General features: G+C 43.7%; 1 protein-coding gene across 5 annotated transcripts in view; it reads right to left on the bottom strand.

Moving 5' to 3' along the window:
- Positions 1-25,536, bottom strand: part of MBOAT1 (membrane bound O-acyltransferase domain containing 1) — a 107,710-nt gene that overhangs the window by 18,235 nt on the left and 63,939 nt on the right. For 4 of the 5 annotated variants that reach the window (XM_053904852.1, XM_053904853.1, XM_053904855.1 and 1 more), the window contains 5 exons: positions 22,418-22,513; positions 6,986-7,041; positions 4,472-4,526; positions 2,571-2,754; positions 233-425 (listed from right to left, as the gene is read on the bottom strand). In XM_053904852.1, coding sequence (XP_053760827.1) covers positions 233-425; positions 2,571-2,754; positions 4,472-4,526; positions 6,986-7,041; positions 22,418-22,513 — 584 coding nt within the window. The remainder of the gene's footprint in view (positions 1-232; positions 426-2,570; positions 2,755-4,471; positions 4,527-6,985; positions 7,042-22,417; positions 22,514-25,536) is intronic. The other variant, XM_053904856.1, reaches the window with a different exon arrangement.

Here is a 25,536-nt window from a genome sequence, read left to right as displayed (position 1 = left end):
AGGAAGCTTCCAGATTTGGACATCTGTTAATAGCATTGAGTTTAAACGAGAGGCAGGATTGCTTTTCTCTTATCATGGGTGATTGACTTTACGGATGGCAGGAGACAGAAGTGCTGTGCGATAAAATACAAAACGATACTGGCTCAGCCACCCCCATTACGTATTGAACTCTGTTTCGATTAGGCGATCCCAAATGCGGTTCTGTCATGCAGGGCCATTCCATCGAACGTACCTAACGTCCAGGCAAAGTAATACTTGGGCTTCGAGGCTTGCATGACGATATACAAGTAGCACAGTCGAGTCAGAAAGTTCGCTTTATGAACAAACCAGTCATCAACCAGGCAGGTGACAGGGAAGGTCTTCGTGAGTGTCAAAAACAGAAGGAGAGACACCAAGGTCATGTACAACTTGCGGATCACTGCTCCCTGAAAATGTGGAAAAGAATCGGTGTGACCATTCAAGATTCCAGTATGAAGAAAAACAATTTGAGCAAGGGCACATGAAGAACAAAGCTGTTCCAAGAGCCGCTTTGGCAATAGGCCCTAGAAGGAGAGGCACGCCTAGGACACAAATTGGATGCTGGGCATATGGGCTACAAGTGAAGAAAGAACATACCTCTGACCCTTGAGGATTGAACGTATCTAAAACGGAAGACAATGATTACCAGCACATTCTACCAATAAAAGGTAGGCGTCTTATTACCCAAAACATAAGGGAAATAACATTACAGGGTGGCAATCTTCCATCAGAAAGAACCATTTCGCTTGTCTTCCACTTCTGTCACCCGCAGAGCCGAGGAAATGGGTTTCAGTCACCACAAGGACAGAGGCTTAGTCAGGAAGGATTCTGTGCCAGTTTTCAAGGGCCTGAGCCAGGACGTGAGCAGGTAATGGAAAGCTTTAGGAAGCCTTCCAGGATGGTTTACATGTGGTCTGCTCTGGCCTTGAGATGTGCTAGTGGTTTTTTGGCTTTTTTGACGTTTATTTATTTTTGAGAGACGGAGAGCATGAGCGGGGGGAGGGGCAGAGAGAGAGGGAGACCCAGAATCCGAAGTGGGTTCCAGGCTCTGGGCTGTCAGCCCAGAGCCCGATGCGGGGCTCAAACTCAAAAACCGTGAGATCATGACCTGAGCCGAAGTCGGTCGCTTAACCGACTGAGCCATCCAGGCGCCCCATGATGTGCTAGTGTTTTAAATGCCTCTGGACCAAGTGATTTCTGCTCAGTTTCCCTGACATTCCAGGCAATGTCAATGAACATCAATAGGATTCTGGTTCCCAACTTTAAAAAAAAAACAAAAGGGGGCCACTTTCTCTTTGTAATACGGGGACAGCAGGACGGCAACAGCACCTCCCTCAGCTTGAGGGTTAGGTGAGTGAGTGTCTGCAAGGCATCCAACGGCGCCTGGCTCCCAGTCGAGTGCACGCCACGCTTAGCCACGATGATGCCAACACACTGGGGAAGCACCAGCTCGTGAGGGCCACCCTCTCCCACCGATGTGTCTTCAGCCAAAGTACCACCTCCCTGCTTCATGCTCTCCGTGCACAAACAGGCAAGAGGCTCCCTGGGGAGTGATGTTAAGACTCTCTGAGAATATTCTCTACGAGCGCGTGCAACATAAGAGCACTACTGTGCCAGACCCTGCCAAGAAACACCCGCGGGCACCCTCATGTCTCGTGGCCACGGTGACCTCACTGCTATGTTGTTTCGATGCCGCAGCGAGAGCGGAGACAGTGGACGGACCGTAAACTGTCAAAGACCCGACAGCACCGAAACTCTCTGAAAACGCATGCTCCAGAAGTCACTTAAATTTTCAAATAATTAACTTTGCCTGGGTTGTAGCATTTACAAAATATTTAACTCCAATCTCCCGGTTTTCTCCTCTTTCCAATGTCCCCTACTCCTTCAGCTAATTACAAACGTCCCTTAAATACAGGCCATGTGATCTGAATAAATGCAGCGTTTTTGTAAAGTTCAAGAAGCGATCCTATTGCTGACCACTTTGAAATGAGCAAAATGCAAATTAAAATGAAAGTATTTTTTAAAAAGCCATCTTAAACTCTCTCGAAGTCAATAAAACCAAGCTTTAAGCGTGCCCACGTAAAACTGGTTTCCCACATAAGAAGTGGGCTCTGAAATAAAAATCGCATTTATTCTGGTTCCCACCCCTTCCCATCCCCCCTTTCCCGATATTATCTTTGGGCTGGATATGAATTTCTATCCCTAAAGACAAAACACTCATAAATCCGAACGTGTTAACTAGCATAGGGCCGAGCACACTGTAAGCATTAAATATTGGCTGACTGACTAATGGACGAATCGCCTTAATATTTCCAGCCAATGAGCTCCTCTGTGAAATAAACATGTGGTGTTCCAACATGGAAAACTGCTGTAAATAAATACCAATACCAGTATTTTCAGTGCATAGGGGTGGTGGTGGGGGTTATTGGCCACGCTTTTTGGTGAACTGTTTGGCTTTTTAATTAGAACAATTACCAGTGAGAGTCAGCCCTGGAAGCAGAGCTCTATTTTTCTGGAGCTCTGCGTAAACACTCTCGACACTAAAAACTTACAGTGGGAGAAGGCTCTGGCAGGCTCTGGAAACCTCTCTGCTTCCAGTTCACTTCCAGCAACTTCATGTGCGTATGTCTCCCCTCAATAAAGGCTATGTAATCCTTGAAATTGTTGCAAGGGCCAGCTATGACACTCATGAAGTTGAGAAGATAGCTTAAGTATTGCAAAAAGGAGGGCTTTACCCTGTGAAAATAAACAACAAGTTGAAGTCTTCGGTCTTTGGATTTTTCTTTTAGATCCGCGAGTAGGCCAATCCTAAACACAGGGGTTGTCTTTGTAGATTACCAGACGTGAGGTGGTCTTTCTGGGTTCCGTTTCTCTAAAAATCCACCCAAGCTAGAAACCTGGTTTGAAAGGGCAGGTTAAATCGGGGAGTGGCTCGGGGAAGGCGCAGCCCTCCGTGGCGCCCTCTGCTGGCCGGCTGCAGCTATGGACATGGAGGGTGAGGTGCAGGGTAAAGGAGGCTCTGAGGCTGGGAAATGCGCTTTCTCATCACCCTTGGTCGCCTAACAAGAGAAAAAGGAAGGTAATAAACATAAGGCAGGGTGGGAACCTGACCTAATGTTAGCTGCTCGAGATGCACTGAAATGGGAAAACTCCCTCCCGACTGCCAAAATAAATACAAAACAAATGATGGGTGGAACCAGTTTCCACTAGAAGAGGACACACAAAACCACCCCTGTGCAGCCTCTTGTCTGCTCTGGCATCCAGGCACGAGGTCCTGAACAACAGACAGAAGTAGCGGCAGGAAACAATTCTGTAGAGACCAGTTCTGGGTAGTGTTTTAATGGCATTTAAAAGGGCAGGATGAGGGGCGCCTGGGTGGCTCAGTCGGTTAAGCGTCCGACTTCGGCTCAGGTCACGATCTCGCGGTCCGTGAGTTCGAGCCCCGCGTCGGGCTCTGGGCTGATGGCTCAGAGCCTGGAGCCTGCTTCTGATTCTGTGTCTCCCTCTCTCTCTGCCCCTCCCCCGTTCATGCTCTGTCTCTCTCTGTCTCAAAAAAATAGATAAAAAAACGTTAAAAAAAAAATAAAAAAAGGGCAGGATGGTATTGTGGGGACAAGGCTCCCTAAAATGCCACTGGTAACCCGTCACTGGAATATACCCTACAGCACTTATGCCCTCATAATACTGACCAAAGAGTTGGATTCATTAGTCTCTTGCAATGGGTCTCCATTTCTTCCAAGTCCCGATCCCTTCGTGTAGAAATGGGGCACTCCGTCTCCCGACCACTCAGGACCCTCTCTTCCTTAGCCTGCCTCCTACAAGTCTCTGGCAGGAACCCTCCACCGCCATGGCTGCACCACCTTCCCCGATGTGCTACCCACGGGCTCTTTCCACTCCCCATCAATGCTACTCTCCTCCGTTAGTCTCCCTTCCTCTCCAACACCCACACCAGCCACAATCTGTCTTCAGCCTGCTTCCTGCCACCTGCCTCCCATCCCCCGGCCCCCAGTCCTCTGTCCAGCCCTTTGAGTCCGTTTCGTACCAGCATTTAATCCTACTGACGGGCACTGACAACTCTTTCTTGAGGACCCTCTGACACAGGCCCCATAAAAATAACTCGGTAATAACGGACATAACAACCTCAGTGAAGGAGAATCTTGCAAAACAAACAAAACTACAGATCCATTTACTCTCCGGCCCAGCAACCGCGCTTCCGGGAATCTGTCCCACCATTATACCCAAACTTGTTTAAAATGACCAAGGAACAGGGTCATGCATCACTGACTTGTAAAAGCCACAGACTGACAGACAACCCCAAGTATCCATCAACAGCAGATTCATTAAACAGACAATATTACCTCCATATAATGCAGTGACTATGCAGATACTGAAAAGAGGGGGATTTCTGGACACTGATACACCAAGGCCTAGAGAACATACTGTGAAAACTTACTTCACAGCAAGTCGATGTTGCTCAGCAGAGAGGTCTTCAGCTCTTCGACCTAATCCTATAAAAAAGAAAAAAGTTAGAAAGGAGATGTGTGAAGCAGATAACTCATTCTAAAAGAGGCTTACAAAATTCATTTGAAGAAAGTGATTTATCTCATACTTCATTAATTTTGCTTCAGAAATCATAAAAGTGTCCTCCTTTTCCTTTTTTTTTTTTTTTTTTTTTTTAATGTCCCGGATTTAAGAGCTACCCACAAATATGTGTGTGAGGAGGAAAGTCTCTATATGTTCTTGTGAAGAGGGGAGGATTCAGGGACTACTATTGAATCTGCAGTCTGTCATGGATCCCAGAGAAGCCCCCACATCTCCTCCACTCCTTGCCCAAGTGCCTCTGGTTTCACTGCTCCATGAGAGAGAGAAGCCGGCCTTTGCTGCCTGCACCAGCTTAAGTACCTCCCTGAGTGCACTGGGTGCAAACACCCAGTATTGGCTGAGAACATAGGTGTGGAATGGGGAAAGGAACAGGGGACTTTCCTCTTCCAAAAAACAGGAAATGGAAGCCTGAATGCGGGGAAAACACAGAAGAATTATCAGGTGATTATTCTTTTAAAACTCATCCAGGGGCGCCTGGGTGAGTCAAGTCGGTTAAGCATCCAACTTCGCGGCTCAGGTCACGGTCTCACGGTTCATGGGTTCGAGCCCCGCGTCGGGCTCCGCGCTGACAGCTCAGAGCCTGGAGGCTGCTTTAGATTCTGTGCCTCCCTCTCTCTTTGCCCTTCCCCTGCTCGTGTTCTGTCTCTCTCTCAAAAATAAACATTAAGAAGAATTTTTAATAAAATAAAATTCATCCATGCCAGAAAATCACCTTAGTGCTTCTCATAAAATTTAGATGTTAACTTATACTCAAACTGAAGTGTCATAAGTTGACTTTAAAACTGTATATTCAGCTAAGACTGATTATGATCACCGATCACAGAGGCAATTCAGAAACATGTCTAAAGGCAGGCAGAGTGTTTCTGAATTTTACTTGTTCCTCCCATGCACAAGAAAAAAAGAAACGGCAAACAAACATCTTGCTGCATATAAGGGTTGTTCCAGAAAATCGGGTATACTGAGAATGCTTTAAGTAGTAAATATAGGCAAAAGGCCTATTAAAAAAAAAAAAAAAGGCAGTATTTAAAAAAAAAAAAATCACACTTTCTTCTAAGATCTCAACAATACATCTCTGGCAATCCTAGAAATTAAATTGATTTTAGTTATTGGTTTATGGTGCTAATATTAGTCTATAACCACTACCAAGTAGACTTTTAGGTACAAAAACATTCAGCAACTCACCCCCGTTTGCCCAGGACTTACCCAGTTTGGGTCCTAAAAGTCTCATGTCCTGGGAAAGCACTCAGTCCTGGGCAAACCAGGACAGATGGTCTCCCTAGAAAGACCCCATCCTTGGTATGAAATTACCCAGTTCTCTACACAGTGATTAAATTGCCAAGTATGAACTCGGAATACCCAGGGTCAAAATGAAATTAAATCGGTTCCCAAGCTTTAAAGAAAAATAAGACTAGCTGACAGAGACTGTAAATCTACTCAACCTGTTGGCACATAAAGAAGCTTCAACCGTCCTAAAGCGTTTGCCAGAGCAGTACAAATCCGCAGAATATACTTTTACTAATTGTACCTGACACCTCTTAAGCCCATATTAAAATCTTCCACCCAGCTGAAAGCGCTGTACTCATCCCCTGGAACCAGGTTTTAATCATGTAAATCACACTTTCTTGGCCATTTGCAGGAAGGGCATGAGCAAAGAAAATGTTCAGTTTTATACAAACAGAAGGTTCTTCCTTCTTCTAGGACAAGGGTCACACTAATCTCATTAGATAATTTTCCAAGCCAAGCAAAAACAAAAACACTAAGCTAACAAAACAAATCCAGCATGAAAAACGATTAGCCAAGGGCACCTGGGTGGCTCAGTTGGTTGAGCGTCCGACTTTGGTTCAGCTCATGATCTTACGGGTTTGTGAGTTCGAGCTCTGCGTTTGGGCTCTGTGCTGACAGCTCAGAACCTGGAGCCTGTTTCGGGTGCTGTGTCTCCCCCTCTCTCTGCCCGCCCCCCCCCCCGACTCGCTCTTGCTCTCTCTCTCTCTCTCAAAAAGTAAATAAACATTTTTTAAAAAAAAAAGATTAATCAGCCAATACTATCTTTTATTACCTTATGAGCATCTCAGATTAAACCAAAGAAAAAATCAACAGATTTAGAAATGAAGGGCAGAGCGCACCATACATTTAAAATGTGGTATAAACAAACAAAAAAAACCCTTCTCAGTATAAAGACTTCAGCAAATGTAGACGGCAGATTCAGCAGGAAAAGTGGTAAATAATAGCTGAGAAAGTAAAAAGCTTTGATTAAAGAAGCTTGCAAATTTCTGACAAGTTATAATAAGATCTGGACTGTGGATATAGTCTAAACGAAGGTCTCTGTCAGGCTCACTCTCAGAACCAAAAGGAGAGTTCTTCTCACCATCATGAACTTGGAATGCCAAGGTCGTGATCTTCTGTGTGACAATCATCAGAGGCCTAAAAGGAAGACAGAAGATAATCCATTGGCAGAAGGGCCACGAGAAGAAACTTTCATTCTATTTCCCTGAATGGTGGTGTTTTATCCCGAAGGTTATTCAATAAAATACGAACACACTGGATTTGAAAAACACATTTTTATTTCCTTTCCAAATCACTTTAAGTAAGTAGATACAACAACACGGAACGAGATCACTCCAGAAAGCCTCTCTTGCACTGTTACTCAAAGCCTTGAGTTTCAGTACCGGCACCGACTACGTTGTCTGGAACTCGTTAAAAACGCAGACTCGTACACTTTGTTCCGGAACCAGAGAATGGAAACCTGCATCTTACCAAGATCTCCAGGGAACTCAGATGCACAGTAACATATGAGCAGCATCAGTTTGGGGGACACCTAAATCCAGTGCCCTGCTTCTGCCTGGATGAGGTACATATTCTGGCTTCTTCATTCTAGTATCTTCTACCATGTGTTGTTCTAGTAAAGGCAATTCTTGCACGTACTTTTTCCGTAGTAAAAGATTCATTTGTAAAACGCAGCCACCTGTCCATAAACCGTTTAGTGACCAAAAATAACACCAATCCTAATCTGAAAAAAGACCTCAAATAAAAACTTGCCTAAGAAGTGGCATCGTGTCAACAAGGATGCCAAGATAATTCAACAGAGGCAAGAACAATTTTTTTAAATAGTGATGGCACAACTAGATAGTCACATAAAAAAAGATACAAAAGTAATTAAAACTGCATCGAATACCTAAAATGCAGGCTAAAACTATAAATCTCTTAGAAGAAAACACAGGCATAAATCTTTATGACCTTAGATTGGGTGACGGTTTCTTTTTTTTTTAATAATTTTTTGAGACACAGAGAGAGAGAGAGAGACAGACAGACAGAGCGTGAGCAGGGGACGGGCAGAGAGAGAGGGAGACAGAATCCAAAACAGTTGCCAGGCTCCAGCTGTCAGCACAGAGCCTGGAGCGAGGCTCAAACTCATGAACCAGGAAATCATGACCTGAGCCAAAGTCAGATGCTTAACCGACTGGGCCACCCAGGTGCCCCTTGGTGATGGTTTCTTAAGTGCAACGCCAATAACCTGTAACTTCACATGTAACAAAAGAAAATTATAGATTAAATGGATATCATTAAAACTTAAAATCCTGTGCTTCAAATGACACACACCATCAAGAAAGTGAGAAGATAGTTCACAGAATGTGCTGAATACATGTGTAAATCACACATCTGGTAAGGGACTTGGCACTAGAATATATAAAGAACTCTTACAACTCAATAAGAATAAGACAGTAATATCATTTAAAAATGGCCAAAGGATCTGCATGGACATTTCTCTAGAAAGGATATACAAATGGTAAGAAGTTGCTCTGGCCGAGGTATAAGCAGATGAAAAGATGCTCAACAATGATCAGCCATCCAAGAAATGCAAATCAAATCACGTACCCCTTCTCAACCACCAGGATGACTAGAATCAACAAGACAGATAACAAGTATTGGCCAGGAGTTGGAGAACCCTCAAACACTGCCAGTGGGAATATTAAATGGTACCTGCTACTTTACTTTTTATTTTTTAATGTTTATTTATTTTTGAGACAGAGACAGAGTGTGAGCAGGGGAGGGGCCGAGTGAAAGGGAGACAGACTCTGAAGCAGGCTCCAGGCTCTGAGCTGTCAGCACAGAGCCTGATGCAGGGCTTGAACTCACAAACCATGAGATCATGGCCTGAACCAAGGTTGGACGCTTAACTGACTGAGCCACCCAGGCGCCCTGGTATAAGCTACTTGAGAGAGTCTGGCAGTTTCTCAAAAGGTTAAACATAGAATCACCGTATAACCAAGCAATCCCACTCCTAGGAACATACCCATGAAAAATAAAAATACACTTACACAAAAACTTGGGCACACGTGTTCAGAGCAACATTATTCGTAATAGCCCAAAGGGAAATAACCTAAATGTCCACCAACTGATGAATGAGTAAATGAAATGTGGTATGTCTACACAATAGAGTATTATTCAGCAATAAAAACAAAGAAGTCCTGACACATGCTATAATACAAATGGTCCTTAAAAACATTATGCTAAATGAAAGAAGCCAAACACAAAAGTCATATATTGCACGGTTCCACTGACATGAAATACCTAGGACAGGCAAACCCATAGAGAAAGGAAGTGTTGCCCAAGGCTGGGGCAGTTGGGAGGAAATGAGGACTGAGGGCTAATGCATACCGGTTTCTCTGGGAGGTTGATGAAAATGTCATATAATTGGGGCGCCTGGGTGGCTCAGTCAGCTAAGCTTCCGACTTCGGCTCAGGTCACGATCTCGCGGTCCGTGAGTTTGAGCCCCGCGTCGGGCTCTGTGCTGACAGCTCAGAGCCTGGAGCCTGTTTTGGATTCTGTGTCTCCCTCTCTCTGACCCTCCCCCGTTCATGCTCTGTCTCTCTCTGTCTCAAAAACAAATAAACGTTAGAAAAAAAAAATTAAAAAAAAAAAAAAAGAAAATGTCATATAATTAATTATGGTAATGATTGCACTCTGTACATCCACTCTGTGAATACATTCAAAACCACTCAATTGTATTCTTCAAATGTTTTATTTTTTTTTTAATCTTTAATTTTCTAAAGTTTATTTATTTATTTTGGAGAAGGTGTGCATGGGAGGGGCAGAGAGAGAGAGAGAGAGGCAGAAAGAGAGAATCCCAAGCAGGCTCCACACTGTCAGCGCTGGGCTCAGGCCCAAATGGTGAGATCATGACCTGAGCTGAAATCAAGAGTCGGACGCTTAACTGACCGAGCCAGGCAGGCATCCCTGAATCGTACTCTTGAAATGAGCGAACTGTAGGATATGTGAATTAGATCTCACCAAGAGGAAGTGGAGTTAGAATCCTCCCTCATACTCACTCTTCTATGCATGTAAGGAGGAGTGCCATATGCTCTTGCTCAGAAGCCTTCCTGTCTCAACATTTTTCATTGATCCATTTATTTAAACTTACGAGTAGATGAGATGCCAAATTCAGAATGCCCAAGTTATGAGATTTGAGAGTCAAATCCGTAAAGTTACTGACTTAAAAGATGAAACTCAAATACCATCCATGTTGTATATTTCAGTCAAAACCTAAAATAGTCCAAGACATGTCGATGATGATTGGAACTCATGCTGACTTTTTGCAAAAATGCAAAACGCGGCACACACGAGCAACCGCAAGTACAGGAAGGACGCAAAAAGGCTCCTTGATGCAGCCAACGAACTTCCGCAGAACAACGAGGCCTTAAAAGTTGAGTTGTACTCGGATTTTCCACCGCTGAGAAGTGCGCCTTGTGCTGGGGTTTGCACGCACTCACCAGTAGCAGGCGCTGCACTTGCATCCATGGGAACCATCCGGTCAATCTGAAATCAAGGTTTGAGTCCAGCGTGGTGGAGGTAGGGCCATTTCTCTTTTGTCCGATAACATTCTTCATGATTAAGAAATAAAAAAGATAAACAGGCCAACTTCTGGGGAAGATGGTAAAATAGGAGGATCCTAAGCTCACCTCATCCCATGGATACAGCCAGACAACAGCCACATCGGTGTAGAGGACCCAAACAAGGACCTGAAGACTGACAGAACAGGGTCACCACAGCTAAACGGAGAGAAGAGGGCCCACCGAAAAGACTAGGAAGTGTGCAAACACGGCTGGGAACCAAACTGACCCATGGGACTGTGGGAAGGAGGGTCACTGCAAGCATGGAGAGGACCAGACCCCACACCAGGCACCGGGAAAATAAATCCCCCTCACAGTTTGCTTTGAAAACCGCAGTGGCTTAACGCCACCAGTCCTTAAAACCAGCGGCATATAAACCTAGAACGTTAAAAACCGGCAGGCTCAGCTCTGGGACAGCTGGAGCTTGATAGGAAACGGAGTCCTGGACCCTAAAGAGACAGCATGACAAACAGGCCTGCTGAGATACAGCACAGAAGCAGCAATTTGAAAAATACCTGGGGTATACTGTGGTATACAGGAAGGAGATTTACTAATCTCAGAGCGTGTGCTTGAGAGACAGGGATCTTTAGGAGTCTTCTCCAGACACAAAACAGCTGGTGGGCGCCATTTCTCTCCCCTACATCCCTGCCTAAATAGGACACCTGTGGGAACCGGCTCAAATACTCTCCAATTAGCTTGATAATACCGCACAACCCCCACTCTCCTGCCCCATCTAATCTGCCCTTGGCAGGAGTCCATCCAAAGCAGCACCACAAGCTGGCATTGTGCAAGCAACTGCCACAGGGGCCAGCGCCACTCTAAGTGACTCCTGCCTTGGGGAGGCAGGTAGAAGATAACCACACACACCAGTTAGACTCTGGCCCCAGCAGTGGGCTGGGGCAGACATCGGGTCTGACTGCAGACCCCACACACCAACTAGAGCCTGTCAGGGGACAAAACAGGAAGAGCACCCTGCAGTTCAGTGTGACCACAGCTCTGAAAAATTCAAGCCCGAGGTAGCCCAACTGGCCCATTAGACACATAGGAACCAAATCCTGCCCACAACGGGCAAAGAGAGCCATTGCAGACAACTGGTCTGAAGGCAAATGCAGCTCAGTCACAACAATAGGGTGTGCTCAACACACAGAGAAAGCAAAACCATAAAGCCCCAGGTTCTGGTGAACATGGGACATTGCACTGTAGGGCACTAAGGGACCCCTTCTTCATAATGCCACTGCTTTCAACAGCAGGAGACACTGCTGACTTTCCTAACACAGAGAAACAGACACAGAGAGTTAGACAAAATGAGACAGAGGACTATGTTCCAAATGAAAGAACAGGACAAAAATCACAGCAAGAGAGCCAAATGAAACAGAGGTAAGTGATATGCCTGAGAGAGAACTTAAAGTAATGTTCATAAAGATACTCATGGGACTGGAGAAAAGAGTGGAGGATCTCAGTGATATGTTCAACAAAGAGAAAACATAAAAATGAGCCAATCAGAGATAAAGAACTCAGTAACTAAAATTTATACAGGAAGGAATAAATAGTAGACTAGACTAGAGAAAGCAGAAGAATGGGTCAGTGAACTGGAGGACAGAGTAATGGAAGCAATCAAGCTGAACAGGAGAGAGAAAAAAGAATAATAAAAAATAAGAATAGACTAAGGGAACTCAGTGACACCATAAAACATAAAAACACTCACATTATAGGGGTCCTGGAAGGAGAAGAAAGATAAGAGGGGGAAGAAAATTTATGTCAAGAAATACTAGGTGAAAACTTTCCTAATCTGGGAAAGGAAACAGAACTCCAAATCCAGGAGGCCAGAGAGCACCACCCAAAAATCAACCCAAGGAGGTCCACACCAAGACATTAAAAATTAAAATGGCAAAACATAGTGGTAAAGAGAAACATTTTACAACAGCAAAAGAAAATTATTACATACACAGAAACCCCACAAGGCTATCAACAGATTTTTCAGCAGAAACTTTGCAGGCCAGAAGGGAGTAGTACAATATATTCAAATGCTGCAAGGAAAAAATCTGCGGTTAAAAATACTCCATCCAGCAAGGTTATCATTCATAATAGAAGGAGAGATAAATAATTCCACAGATAACATCAATAAAATTGATAAACCATTAGCCAGACTCATCAAAAAAGAAAGAGAATTCAAATAAACAAAATCAGAATTGAAAGAGAAGAAATAACAACCAACACCACAGAAATACAAAGGACTATAAGAGATTATTATGAAAAATCATATGTCAACAAAATGGACAACTTAGAAGAAATGGATAAATTACTAGAAACATATAACCTCCCAAAAATGAATCAGGAAGAAATAGGAATTTTGAACAGACCAATTACCAACAATAAAATTGAATCTCAAGTCCAGGACCAGACACCTTCATAGGTTAATTCCACCAAAGATTTAAAGAAGAGTTAATACCTATTATCCTCAAATAATCCAAAAAAATACAAGAGGAAAGAAAACTTCCAAATTTCTTCTATGAGGCCTGCACTACCTTGATAGCAAATCAGATAAAGTCATTACAAACAAAGAAAAAAAAAAAAGACACTACAAAAAAAAGAGAACTACAGGCCAATATCTCTGATAAACATAGATGCAAAAAGCCTCAACAAAATATTAGCAAACTACATCCAACAACATGTTAAAAAAATCATTTACCACAATCAAGTGACATTTATTCCCAGAATGCAAGGGTAGTTCAATACTCACAAATCCATCAGATCAATAAGAGGATAAAAATCATGTGATCATTTCAAGATGCAGAAAAAACATTTCACAAAGTACTATATCCATTCATGATAAAAACTCTTAAACAAAGTAGGCTAGGAGGGAATGTACCTCAACATAATAAAGGCCATATATAAAAAACCCATAACTAACATCAAGTTTTCCCCCTAAGATCAGGAACAAGACATGGATGTCCACAAAAGTGTCCTACCACTTTTATTCAACATAATACAGAAGGTCCCAGCCACAGCAATCAGACAAAAAAAAAAAAAAAGGAATAAAAGGCATATAAACCGGTAATGAAGATGTAAAACTTCCACTATTTGCATATGACATGATACCATATATAGAAAACTTGAAAGAGTCTACCAAAAAACTATCTGAACTGATAAGGAAATTCAGGGAGATCGCAGGATCCAAAATCAATGTACAGAAATCCGTTGCATTTCTATACACTAATAATGAAGCAGCAGAAAGAAAATTTAAAAATACAATCCCATTTACAACTGCACCAAAAATAACAGAATACCTAGGAAGAAATTAACCAAGGAGGTGAAAGACCTGTACTCTGTAAACTATAAAATATGAATGGAAGAAATTGAAGACAACAGAAACACATGGAAAAATATTCCATGCTCACAGACTGGAAGAACAAATATTGGTAAAATGTCTATACTATCCAAAGCAATCCAGAGATTTACTGTACTCCCTATCAAAATACCAACATTTTTCACAAAACTAGAATAAAGAATCCTAAAATTTGTATGGAACCACAAAGGACCTAAATTTCAAAAAGAAATCTTGAAAAAAGAAAAAGCTGGAGGTATCACTATTCTAGACTTCAAGTTATATTACTAAGCTGTAGTAATCAAAATAGTATGGTACTGCCACAAAAATAGACACATATTTCAATAGAACACAAAGGAGCCCAGAAGAAACCCGCAACTTTATGTTCAATTAATCTTTGACAAAAGAAGAAAGAATATGCAATGGGAAAAAGTCTCTTCAGCAACTGGTGTTGGGAAAACTGGAAAGCTACATCCAGAAGAATGACACTGGACCATTTTCTCACATCATACACAAAAATAAACTCAAAATGGATTAAAGACCTAAATATGAGACCCAAAACCATCAAAATCCTAGAAGAGAGTACAGGCAGTAATTTCTCTGACATTGGCTGTGACATTTTTCTAGATAGGTCTCCTGAGGCAAGGGAAACAAAAGCAAAAATAAGCTAGTGGGACTATATCAAAATAAAAAGCTTCTTCACAGCGAAGGAAACAATCACCAAAACTAAAAGACAACCTACAGAATGGCAGAGAATATTTTCAAATGACATATCCAATAAAGGGTTAATATCCAAAACGTAAAAAGAACGGATACAACGCCACACCCAAAAAACAAATAACCCAATTAAAAATGGGCAAAAGACACGAACAGACATTTCTCCACAGAAGACGTGCAGATGGCCAACAGACACATAAAACAATGCTCAAAATCACTCATCATCAGGGAAATGCAAATCAAAACCACAATGAAATATCACTTCACACTTATGAACACGGCTAAAATCCAAAACACAAGAAATAACAAGTGTTCCCGAGGACGTGAAAAAAAAAGGAACCCTAGTGCACTATCGGTGGGAATGCAAACTGGTGCAGCCACTGTGGAAAATCCTATGGAGGTTCCTCAAAAAGTTAAAAGTAAAATTACCATATGATCCAGGAATTCAACTACTAGGTATTTAACCAAGGAATATAAAAACACTAATTCAAAACAATATATGCACCCCTATTTATTTCAGAATTATTTACCATGGCCAAACTATTAAAGCAGCCCAGCGTCCATCAATAGATGAATGAATAAAGAAGATGTAGTATGTACATATACATGCAATGGAATATTGCTCAGCTAGAAGAACGAATGAAATCTTGCCATTTGTAACAACATGGACGGATCTAGGGAGTATAATGCTAAGTGAAATAAGTCAGTCAGAAAAAGACAAATACCGTATGACCTCACTCCTATTTGGACTTTAAGAAAGAAAACAAATGAACAAAAACGTAAAAAGAGACAAACAAAAAACAGACTCTTTAGTACAAAGAACAAGCTGATGGTTATCAGAAGGAGGTGGGTGTGGGGACGGGTAAAATAGGTGAAGGAAATTAAGACTATACTAATCATGATGAGCCCAGAGTAATGTATAAAATTATTGATTCAGTATACTGTACACCTGAAGCTAATATGACACTCTATGTTAATTATACTGAAATTTTAAAAGTCAACAGAAGGAAAAATTTATACATATATAAGGAAAGAAAATCACTTTTTTTTTCTGAACCTAAGATTATGCTTCCAATTTGGATAAAGACATATAGGGAAAAATGAATAAGGGAAAACAGGCAGATGGAGATGTGATTAGGGTAGAAAGAACAATGCCACTCCCTCCAACACACACACACACACACACACACACACACACACACACACACACACACACACAGAAAATCAGTGCCTTCCTACAAACTCCGGGCAATTTACCAGAAGTGGTACCCATTCGTCCGTGTCTATTTTCCGTATCAACTCCCACCAAAAAATAACCTGTCTTTTAAAACATTAAACAGAAACTTAATTTTGAACAACATTCCAATAAAACCTACCTAGTTTACCTTACTCTTTGGAGCTAGCGTGGTTAAGTTCTCTGTCCTGGTAAAACTGAGATGGGGCAATGATATAAAGTTGGCTGGCCAGCATCACGCCAGATCTGACATTCAAGATCCAAAAGAGTATATTTTGCATTTTCATTACTCTTTTCTTTATAATAAAAGTCCTCTTGGGGCGCCTGGGTGGCGCAGTCGGTTAAGCATCCGACTTCAGCCAGGTCACGATCTCGCGGCCCGTGAGTTCGAGCCCCGCGTCAGGCTCTGGGCTGATGGCTCGGAGCCTGGAGCCTGTTTCCGATTCTGTGTCTCCCTCTCTCTCTGCCCCTCCCCCGTTCATGCTCTGTCTCTCTCTGTCCCAAAAATAAAAAATAAAAAACGTTGAAAAAAAAAAATTAAAAAAAAAAAAAAAAAAGTCCTCTTGTAATACTAATATATTAGGAAAGCAAAGAGTCAGGCAAGCCTAAGTTAGACAGGGTGGGAGAATAGAAATATGACAAACTTTCAATCAACGGCAACCTAGGCTGGGACTGCCATCTTGCACAACCAGGGGCTCCAAATGCAACGTGAACTGTGCAACTAGTAGCCTTAACTCAGCAGCTGAGGAGCACAGGAGGCTTGGACAGTACTCCCTCATCTCTGTTGCTTCTGCCCCACTGGTAACCCCCACTCCCTGGATTACCAAAGAAGGAGGTGATGGTATGACAACTTCAGTAGAATGTTACCAAACTCCTATCAACTCTTCCAGCATCAGGAAGAATATGGAGGGCTCCAGAAGTCACAGCAAACAAAACAGATGGTTCCATGAGCTCCCCAGGACTACAACTAAGGGTAGCGGGAACTCTTCTCCACTTAGTTCAAAGTTCACCGAGTATCTGTTGGGAACCATCCAGTGGTCAATCAGAGTAGAATAGGCTTACCCTTCTCATTAATCTTTCCAAAGTTGTAATCTCCACACTCTCGCACTCAAAAATAACAGAATCATCAGTTCTCCATTCTAATAGGCACCCACCAAATATACTTACTTGGTAGAACTTATACTCATGTCTGGGAATTAAATTCCAAGTGACTATACTAGTTATCAAAGAGCTGACAGAAGCCTGAAGAAGCACGAAATAAGCAAATCTCCCTGCAGACATCACTTCTTTGCCCATATTATAAAACCCAATTATTTGCACATACTGAGTTGGTCAGGTGGAGGGGCCAGGATGTCATAAACCAAGAGAAGAAAACATTTCCCAGACAAATGATCATCTCTAGCAGCAAGGGGTGCAGACAAGTGATATTTCTATTATGCCCTAGTAAGGTAAAAGGGAACACAAAGGCTATTGTTCTACTCCTCTAGACCATTTCACCATAATATGCATGCATATGCATTCATAATATGCATACTTGCAAATATATTTAAGTATTGTTTATGATTTCTCATTATAATCATATAAAAGAATAAAACAATTATTAAAATCACTAATAAAGACCTCCCAACAGAACTACTGTCTCAGCATTTTGATTATTTCCTTCCAGGGCTTACTACACATGTCCACGTTCATAAAAATGGGAATCTTTTTTTTTCTTTTATTTTTGAATGTTTATTTTTATTTTGAGAAAGAGCACCAGCAGGGGAGGGGCAGAGAGGGGGAGACAGAATCCCAAGCAGGCTCCATGCTGTTAGCACAGAACCCGAGGTGGGGCTTGATCCCATGAACTGTGAGACCATGACCTGAGCCAAAACCAAGAGTCAGATGCTTAACTGACTGAGCCACCCAGTCAGGGACTGAGCGCCCCTAAAAGTGGGAGTCTTAAGTCATGTATTAGTTTTGTGGATTTGATTTTCCATTGTATTGTAAGCATTTTCCAGTGTCCTTAAACATTCTTCGTAGACAACATTTTCAGTGGACACATATTAGTACCATGATTTAATCATTCACCTCTTTTGGACCATTGAGGATGCTAACAGCTTTTCACTATTGACAACAGCTGAACACCCTTATGAATATATTTGATTTCCTTAAGGTAATTCAATTCTTAGGAATTTCTCCTATCATAGAATATGAGCTTAAAAAAAAAATCCTGCTTGAAATTTTATGGCTAAGTTGCCTTCCAGAAGGGGACGGTACCAATTTGTACTCCCACTATCAGTGTGTAAGCGTTCTTGTTTCAGACTGTTCTCAAAAACACACGGGCAACTCAAATTGCCAACATGATGGGAGAGCAATTAGCTGCCTGAATCGGCCGAGCCTGCAAAGAGGAAATGAGGGTTCTTCTTTCTGCTTCCCTCAGAAATATCAATTTGTACTCTTCTGGAGCAAGAGAGAAGAATGAGCTCACTTCCACACACTTCAAAGGAATCAAGTACCCACTTTATTACCAGCAACTGTTGAGCGTCCTGCAGGGGAACAGTAAATGTTCTGGTATTTTTAACAGCCCACATTCACAGAGAAAACACAAAGGATATTCGCCACTAATAAAAGTGTGTCGTCTGTGGTATCCTCGCCATTAACAACAGTCCAGCCCACAAAAACCTGATTACTTTCAGAAAGACAAATAAAATGCCAAGCCCCAGAATAATTTAAAGTATGAGTTTAGCCGTTACTCTCAAATTAAAAACATATATATGTTGTTTGGCACAAATGCTGATCTCCTCTAATCCCACTCAATTCCTGTCTGTGCTCTTATCCTAAAGACGTTTATAGGGGTGCCTGAGTGGCTCAGTTAAGGTGTCAGCTCAGGTCAGGATCTCACAGTCCCTGGGTTCAAGCCCCGGGTCGGGCTCTGATGGTGTGGAGCCTGTTTGGGATTCTCTGTCTCCCTCTCTCTCTGCCCCTCTCCTACTCATGGCCATGCACTTACACTCACTCTCTCTCTCTCCCAAAAAAAAAAAAAAAAAATTAAATAAACAAATAAAGACGTAATAAAGTATGTTAAGCTCTTCAGTTTGGAAGCATGCTACAAAGGGAACAGCTATCTCGTTAGGCTGTTTTAAAACACCAGGTTCAACTTCAAGACAGAACTTTAGGAGCACCTGGGTGGCTCAGTCAGTTGAGCATCCGACTTCAGCTCAGGTCATGATCTCACGGTTCATGGGTTCGAGCCCCGCATCGGGCTCTGTGCTGACAGCCTGGAGCCTGCTTCAGATTCTGTGTCTCCCTCTCTCTCTGCCCCTCCCCTGCTCATGCTCTGTCTCTCTCTCTCTCTGTCACAAATAAATTTAAAAAATTTTTAAAAACTCTACTTTATTCCTCCACAAAACAAAAATTTTAAGCTGAAACGAATGGAAGTGTCAGACAAAGTCCATTCTGAAGGGCAACTGGGGTTTTCTGCATGCTCATCATCAAAACAGACATCATTAAAGAATCTCTGTAACTGACAATCTGGGATTTAAAACCTCTTGTCAATTTCAGGTTGGTAGGTGCCTCTCTGTTTATCCAAGAAGGCAGATTTATGTGTCAGTGAGGCACAGTGCATTTCTGGTGGCAGGGAAAAAATAATGCTGCTTAATAATGTTCTATAATTTAATTTTTTTAATGTTTTATTTATTCTCTGACAGAGAGAGAGAGACAGAGACAGGGACAGAGGGAAAGCATGAGCAGGGGAGGGGCACAGAGAGGGAGACACAGAATCCGAAGCAGGTTCCAGGCTCTGAGTGGTCAGCACAGAGCCCGATGTGGGGCTCAAACCCACGAACTATGAGATCATGACCTGAGCCAAAGTCGGACGCTAAACCGACTGAGCCACCCAAGCGCCCCAATAATGTCCTATAATTTAAAAAAAGACATATGCTGAAGAACCGAATAGCACGGCCATCCAGCAGTTAGAGAAGGAAGTCTCACACAACTACAGGGAACAGACACATCTTCTCTGTATCCTTCCTCAATCCACAGTGTTCTTTATAGGTCAAACGTTCTATGATCTAATGTGTAATCTAGTGTGTAATCTAGTGTGTAACTTCTTAATACAAGGAGATCTAAAAAATGCCCGAGGGGCCCCTGAGTGGCTCAGTCGATTAAGCACTGACAGCGCGGAACCTGCCTGGATTTTCTCTCCCCTTCTGTGTCTGCACACCGCCCCCCCCCCCGCCATGTTCTCTCTCTAAATAAATAAATAAACATTTAAAAAAAAATTTCCAAGCACCAACATCACTTGAGGAAAGATGTCACGACCATGCTGCTGGAAGTCAAGCTGACAGTGACTGATTTCCATTGTCCCCTTCTGTCAAAGTCCCCGGTTTTACGGACAGAACCGACAAGGAAGGAGGTGTGACAAGAGTGGGGAGAAGTGGGGACGCTGCAGGTGTTCTCACCTGCATGATCGGGGGCGAGGGACAGCTGTTGGCCCATCAAAAGGCACACTATCACAGAACACCGTGTGCTGCTGTCTGAGAATGGCCGTAACCGAGTATCACAAATTAGGTGGCTTAAAACCAGAAACTAATTACACCTACAAAGACCCCATTTCCAAATAAGAATACATTCAGAGATTGAGGTTGGAGGAACATTAATCAACCCAGTACACGACGATAAATATGCTCTCAAGAGAACTTCCCAAACCAACCTGAAGTCAGTAACCCTATGTACATGCCAGTCTTTGCTCACCCCTGTCTCCTGTAACCGGGCCTGGCATGTTCGGGGTTCTCAGCCAGTGCCTGCTGAGTGAGGAATGAATGAGCCTTCTGATTCAGCACCAAAGCCCTTCCTCGGAGTGGGGATCTGCAGAGTGATGGCATTGCTCTTCCATAAGCCCCATCTGCCACCTCCACAGTCATTCCTCTAACGGGGACTGAGGCAGTAGAAGCAAGTCAAGATGCCCAGCCTGCCGAGCGACCTGACAGCCGACTGCTGCAGGACTCCAGTCCTCCCCGTCCCCTTCCAAACTCCCTACCCTCTTCTCATTCAACAGCCATTACTTGTGGCATGATGAACTTGCCTTCGTCTCTTTCCAAAGGATCACTCTCTCCCCTTTCATGTCCATATACAATCAGTTTATATAGCAGTACAGGCAGGCCGGGGAGGCTCAGTCGGTTGAGCGTCCAACTTCGGCTCAGGTCATGATCTCATCGTTCGTGAGTTCAGGCCCCGCATCGGGCTCTGTGCTGACAGCTCAGAGCCCGGAGCCTACTTCGGCTTCTGTGTCTCCCTCTCTCTGCCCCTTCCCCGCTCATGTGCTCTCTCTCGATCTCTCCCTCTCTCTCAAAAATAAATAAACATTAAAATAAATTAAAAATTACATTTAATGCTGTAACTTCCTGGCTGTATTGTTATCTTTGTTGCTCCCATATTTTCCACATGTTGCTAACGTGTCATTAAAAAGTAAAAAGTTGTGAACTTGTTTCAGAAAAACTCAACAACAGCCGTGCTCCACAACATACAGGGAGGGAAATGCAGAAAGGAGACGAGTCAGAGAGAAACGTAAAATCCCAGGAACCCAAGGATAAGAAGAACCAATGCATGAAAGACCAAACCACAGTCACAGAAACTTCAGGACACCAGTCTTTGTGGCCAAAACCAACACTTCTGGCTTCCCAAGCCTCTTCAAGGTGGGACAGTTAGGTCGCAAAATTTGCAAAGTTCGCAGAACTGAGCTGTGAGTTGCAACACCTTTATTTCACTACCTCCCCTCCAATAACTCATGAAAGGAAGTGCAATTCAACCGGAAGGGAGACCCCAGGCTCTGCCTGACCTCGCGCTGCTGCAGAGAACAGACCCAAATTCCCCAGGAAGGAACACGGTGAATATACAATGTGTTAGGAGGAATCACCCTGCTTCAGTGTCCATTCCTCAAGATTCATAAACAGCTGTTCCTAAACAAACAGTGACAGAGTATAGAATGTTCACTTATCTGCCCACGGTCATCACCAGGTGACCATCAGGAGAGGGGTGGCCCAGCAGGTTAGGGCCAAGAAAAAACTTTTGCAGCCCAGCATGGAGACCCTTGCTGTGCTGGGTATTACCTTCACGTCACCAGAAGCCTAGGGAATCTGGGGGAAGGGTCAGGACGGGAACCATTTATCAGCTGGGAGCGAAAAATTTCTGTATTATTAATTAGTAGGAGATAAACACCAGGTCCATGTTAAGAGCATTGTAACAGAGGACTGGAAACGTTTCCTTTAAAGAGGAAGACAGTAAATACTGTAGGCTTTGCAGGCGACATGGTTTTGTCATGACTATGCAACTCCACCGCTGTAGTGCAAGAGAGGCCAGAGACAACACGTAATGACCCGGTGCCCAGTTGTGTTCCATTGGAACTCTACAGAAACAAGCGGCAGGACAGACATGGCCCACGGGCCATCGGCTGCCACCCCAACCTTACAACACAGCAGGGCCAACAGTCCTGCAGGGCAATCAAACCTTCAGCCCCAACCTCATTAGCACAGTCTTACCAACCGATTGAACCAGCCACCAAGGAGTCTCCTGTGCAGCCTTGATCTTTACAGACCCCGAGAGACGGAGTGCAAGTCTGCAGTCGGGCCCTCCCCCCCAAATTAATACACTCACCCAGAAAAATCTGTAGTGAGAATTCCATAGTGGAAGATGTATATCCGGCTGATGTGGCATATTGTAAGGTATCCCATTGCCACAAAGAAGGAGTATCTGAAAGCAGAAGAGAGAAGATCGGATGATTATGCGTGGCAGTAACACGATCGACTTTCTCCTCTTCCTCTCCCTCCCTCCCCACATATAGTCAGTCACAAAGTCCTCTCTGCTTGGTCTGTAACCCAGCTGATCCCCTCCGCTCACTTTTGCATTCACTGCCTGGGACCCTTCATCTTTTCTCACCTGCACACAGCACAATGGAGTCACCCCGGTGCCGATGCCTGGGCCTCACCCCTGCTATTCTGGCTTAACTGGTACAGGATACACCCAGCAGGTGTAATTTCATCGTGCAGCCAGAGCTGCGAAGCAAGAACCTGCAAGATCTTGCGCTCAGATTCTCCTCCTCAGAAACCATCGTGTCTACACAACGATCTTTGTAAAATACAAACCAAACCAGCATTATGCCGCCGACCTCTCCCTTCCTGACATACTTTGTTCTCTTGGCTTCTCTTCTCCGTGATTGCTTCCCGCCTCTCTGGTTAATGCTTCCCAGGTTCTTGCTCAGCTTATCTTCCTCCACTTACTCCTTAGGTGTGAGCATTCCCAGTGCCCTGCTGGGCACACCCCTGCCCAAGCCTGAGGCTTCAGTTACCACACACCAAGATCACGTCCTGGCTTCCTTCCAACACCTGCCATGACCACCGGGGTACGAACCAGCAACACAAAGACAGACAGACACACACACACACACACACACACACACACACACACACTCATGTACATCATTCAGAACATTCATCAATTTGTAATCACACATATGTGACATTAAAGAACAAAAATTCAACTGAGTAAACTTTGAAGATCGAATTATCTTTATTTAGCGATTTGTTGACCTGGCTGTACCCCACTTAGCAAATAGAGGGGAGCTCCGAGGAGTTGCACAAAATGGAAGGTTTTTACAGGAAGGAGGGTGGCACAGGGAAGTGACTAGGAAAAGAAGGGATTGTTTCAGGCAAGGCCACTTTCCCTTAGGAGGAAGGGTCTCCTCACTCAGATGACCTCATGTTCCCTTTGGGGGATGGAGAGGGCCCATGGGATAGACTCCAGAGGCCATTAGTGCTGACCAGAAAATTCCTGGCTGACCGGTTAAGACTTACATTTCTGGGGGGTTTGAAACTGCCCTAAGCCCTAGTTTGGTGAGTTGGCCTACGTGACTCCATTTTGGGTCTGTGGTCTTCTTTTTCATAATGATCATCAAATTAACTGTTGTCTCCCTTACTGGACCATGAAGGCAAGAACGTCTTGTGTGTTTCACTCACAAGAGTGGCCTCCTGGGTGCTAAGTGAACAAAAACCAAATAAATGTTATTTGTCTTAAAAGTCTCCAATGGCTCCCACTGTCCGGTCACATCAAAACTCCTAAACGCAGCAGGCAACGTGCTCCTGCACGGAGCTCTACCTTTCCCTCGTGGACTCCTCTCTGCTCACACCCCACGTCCACTTATGCTCAGACGACACCGGCCGCTCTCTCTCCACAATTACAGCTTGCATTTCCAGGCCAGATGTCTTCCGCACAGCCCTTCCTCTGCCTGCAACTCCCTCCTCCGTCCTCCAGCCTACCTAGGAACTGTCTAATTACCAGGTAAGGCCGGGCTCCGGGTCAGTCCCCCCCGCACCGGCTTGCTCCACCCCTTCCCTCCTACCCCCAGCACAATTCACTGTTCCGCTCCTGGTATATCTCCAGTGCTCCATGCCAACCTCATCATTATGATGCTGAAATTATATGCATGTGTCTGTTACACCAACTCACCATGACCTTGAGCACCCCAACCCTTGGCCATAGAGGGGGTTCGTGTATGGTTAGCTGAAAGGCACTGAAAGGAGCACATTCAACATTTTAAATGGTGCAAGAGCCCATCAGAAACAGACATAAATTTAGAAGGTGTAACACTGAAACATGGGTCATAAAACAGAGATGAAGCATATTCTCAAATTATATTGAAATTCACGAGTTCATGTTAAAATAACTCATGGAGACCAAATGGTGAGGTAAGAATAATAAAAATGCACTTGGTAGCAAGGGAGAACCAGCTAGTGGGCGTGAAGCAGTTCTGTAAACTCTAAAACACTACATAACTTTACGTTCTCTTTGCAAACAAAGACGTCCTGACACAAAATAAGACTTTCCCTGCCTTGGGTTCATCCTTAACCCTTTCCCAAACAGAAAGACGGTGAACAAAGTGGGACTGAGAGAAAACAACTCCCTGAAGGGCTGAGCAGAAGCAGAATGGTGCTAGTTAGGCCCTTCTGCCTCCAGCCTCTGTTTTCTCTCTCCAGCCAGTTCGTGAAGGTCAAGGCAAAAGCACGAGGCAGATACAAAAGACAAATTCTCCCACGGCCCTCTTGAATACAACCATACCTGCTTCCTCTTTCTCCTTCACAAGAGCTAGACCCATACCTTCCCCTGCCCCCCAGCCGAGCAAAGAAAGAGACTTCAACTCAGTAGTTATAACAAGCACTGTGTCCCGAGACAACAGCACAATGCATTCATGCTCTGGACGCACCTGAAAAATCTAAGGAATCCAGGAGTGGTAGAGAGACTACGCATTATGTTCTGGAGACAGACCAACAGGACTTCAAAGCCCAGCAATGGCAAAGCTAATGTGGGAAGTTTAAATACTAGCTATTTTATGAAGGAAGGATGTGGCAGAGACTGGGGCATGAGTGATGGTAACATTCCCCTGCTGACCTGGGTGGTGGTAACATGGATGTATTCATTTACGAAAATTCCCTATCTGTATACCTATTTACCTCTCTGAGCATTCATTTCTTCAACCTGTGGGGAGGGGGGGGGGAATCTGTATCCCAACTAATTGTCCTAGAGAGAATATATTTGTAATAATGACGTAAAGTATTAAATATATTACATGATATACTAAGTAAGAGTTTATAGATTCAAAATAATGAAACAGAACTATTTTTTGTAATGTTTTTGTTCTTATTTACGAGAGAGAGACGGAGAGAGCGATTGAGCGCATGAGCAGGGGAGGGGCAAAGGGGGGAGCACGGACAGAGGATCAG

Source organism: Panthera pardus, unplaced genomic scaffold (genome assembly GCF_024362965.1).
Source record: "Panthera pardus isolate Hobbes unplaced genomic scaffold, ASM2436296v1 HiC_scaffold_17, whole genome shotgun sequence".
Taxonomy (NCBI): Eukaryota; Metazoa; Chordata; class Mammalia; order Carnivora; family Felidae; genus Panthera; species Panthera pardus.
Note: the sequence above shows the minus strand (reverse complement) of the source record. Positions and strands in the feature narration are given on the sequence as shown.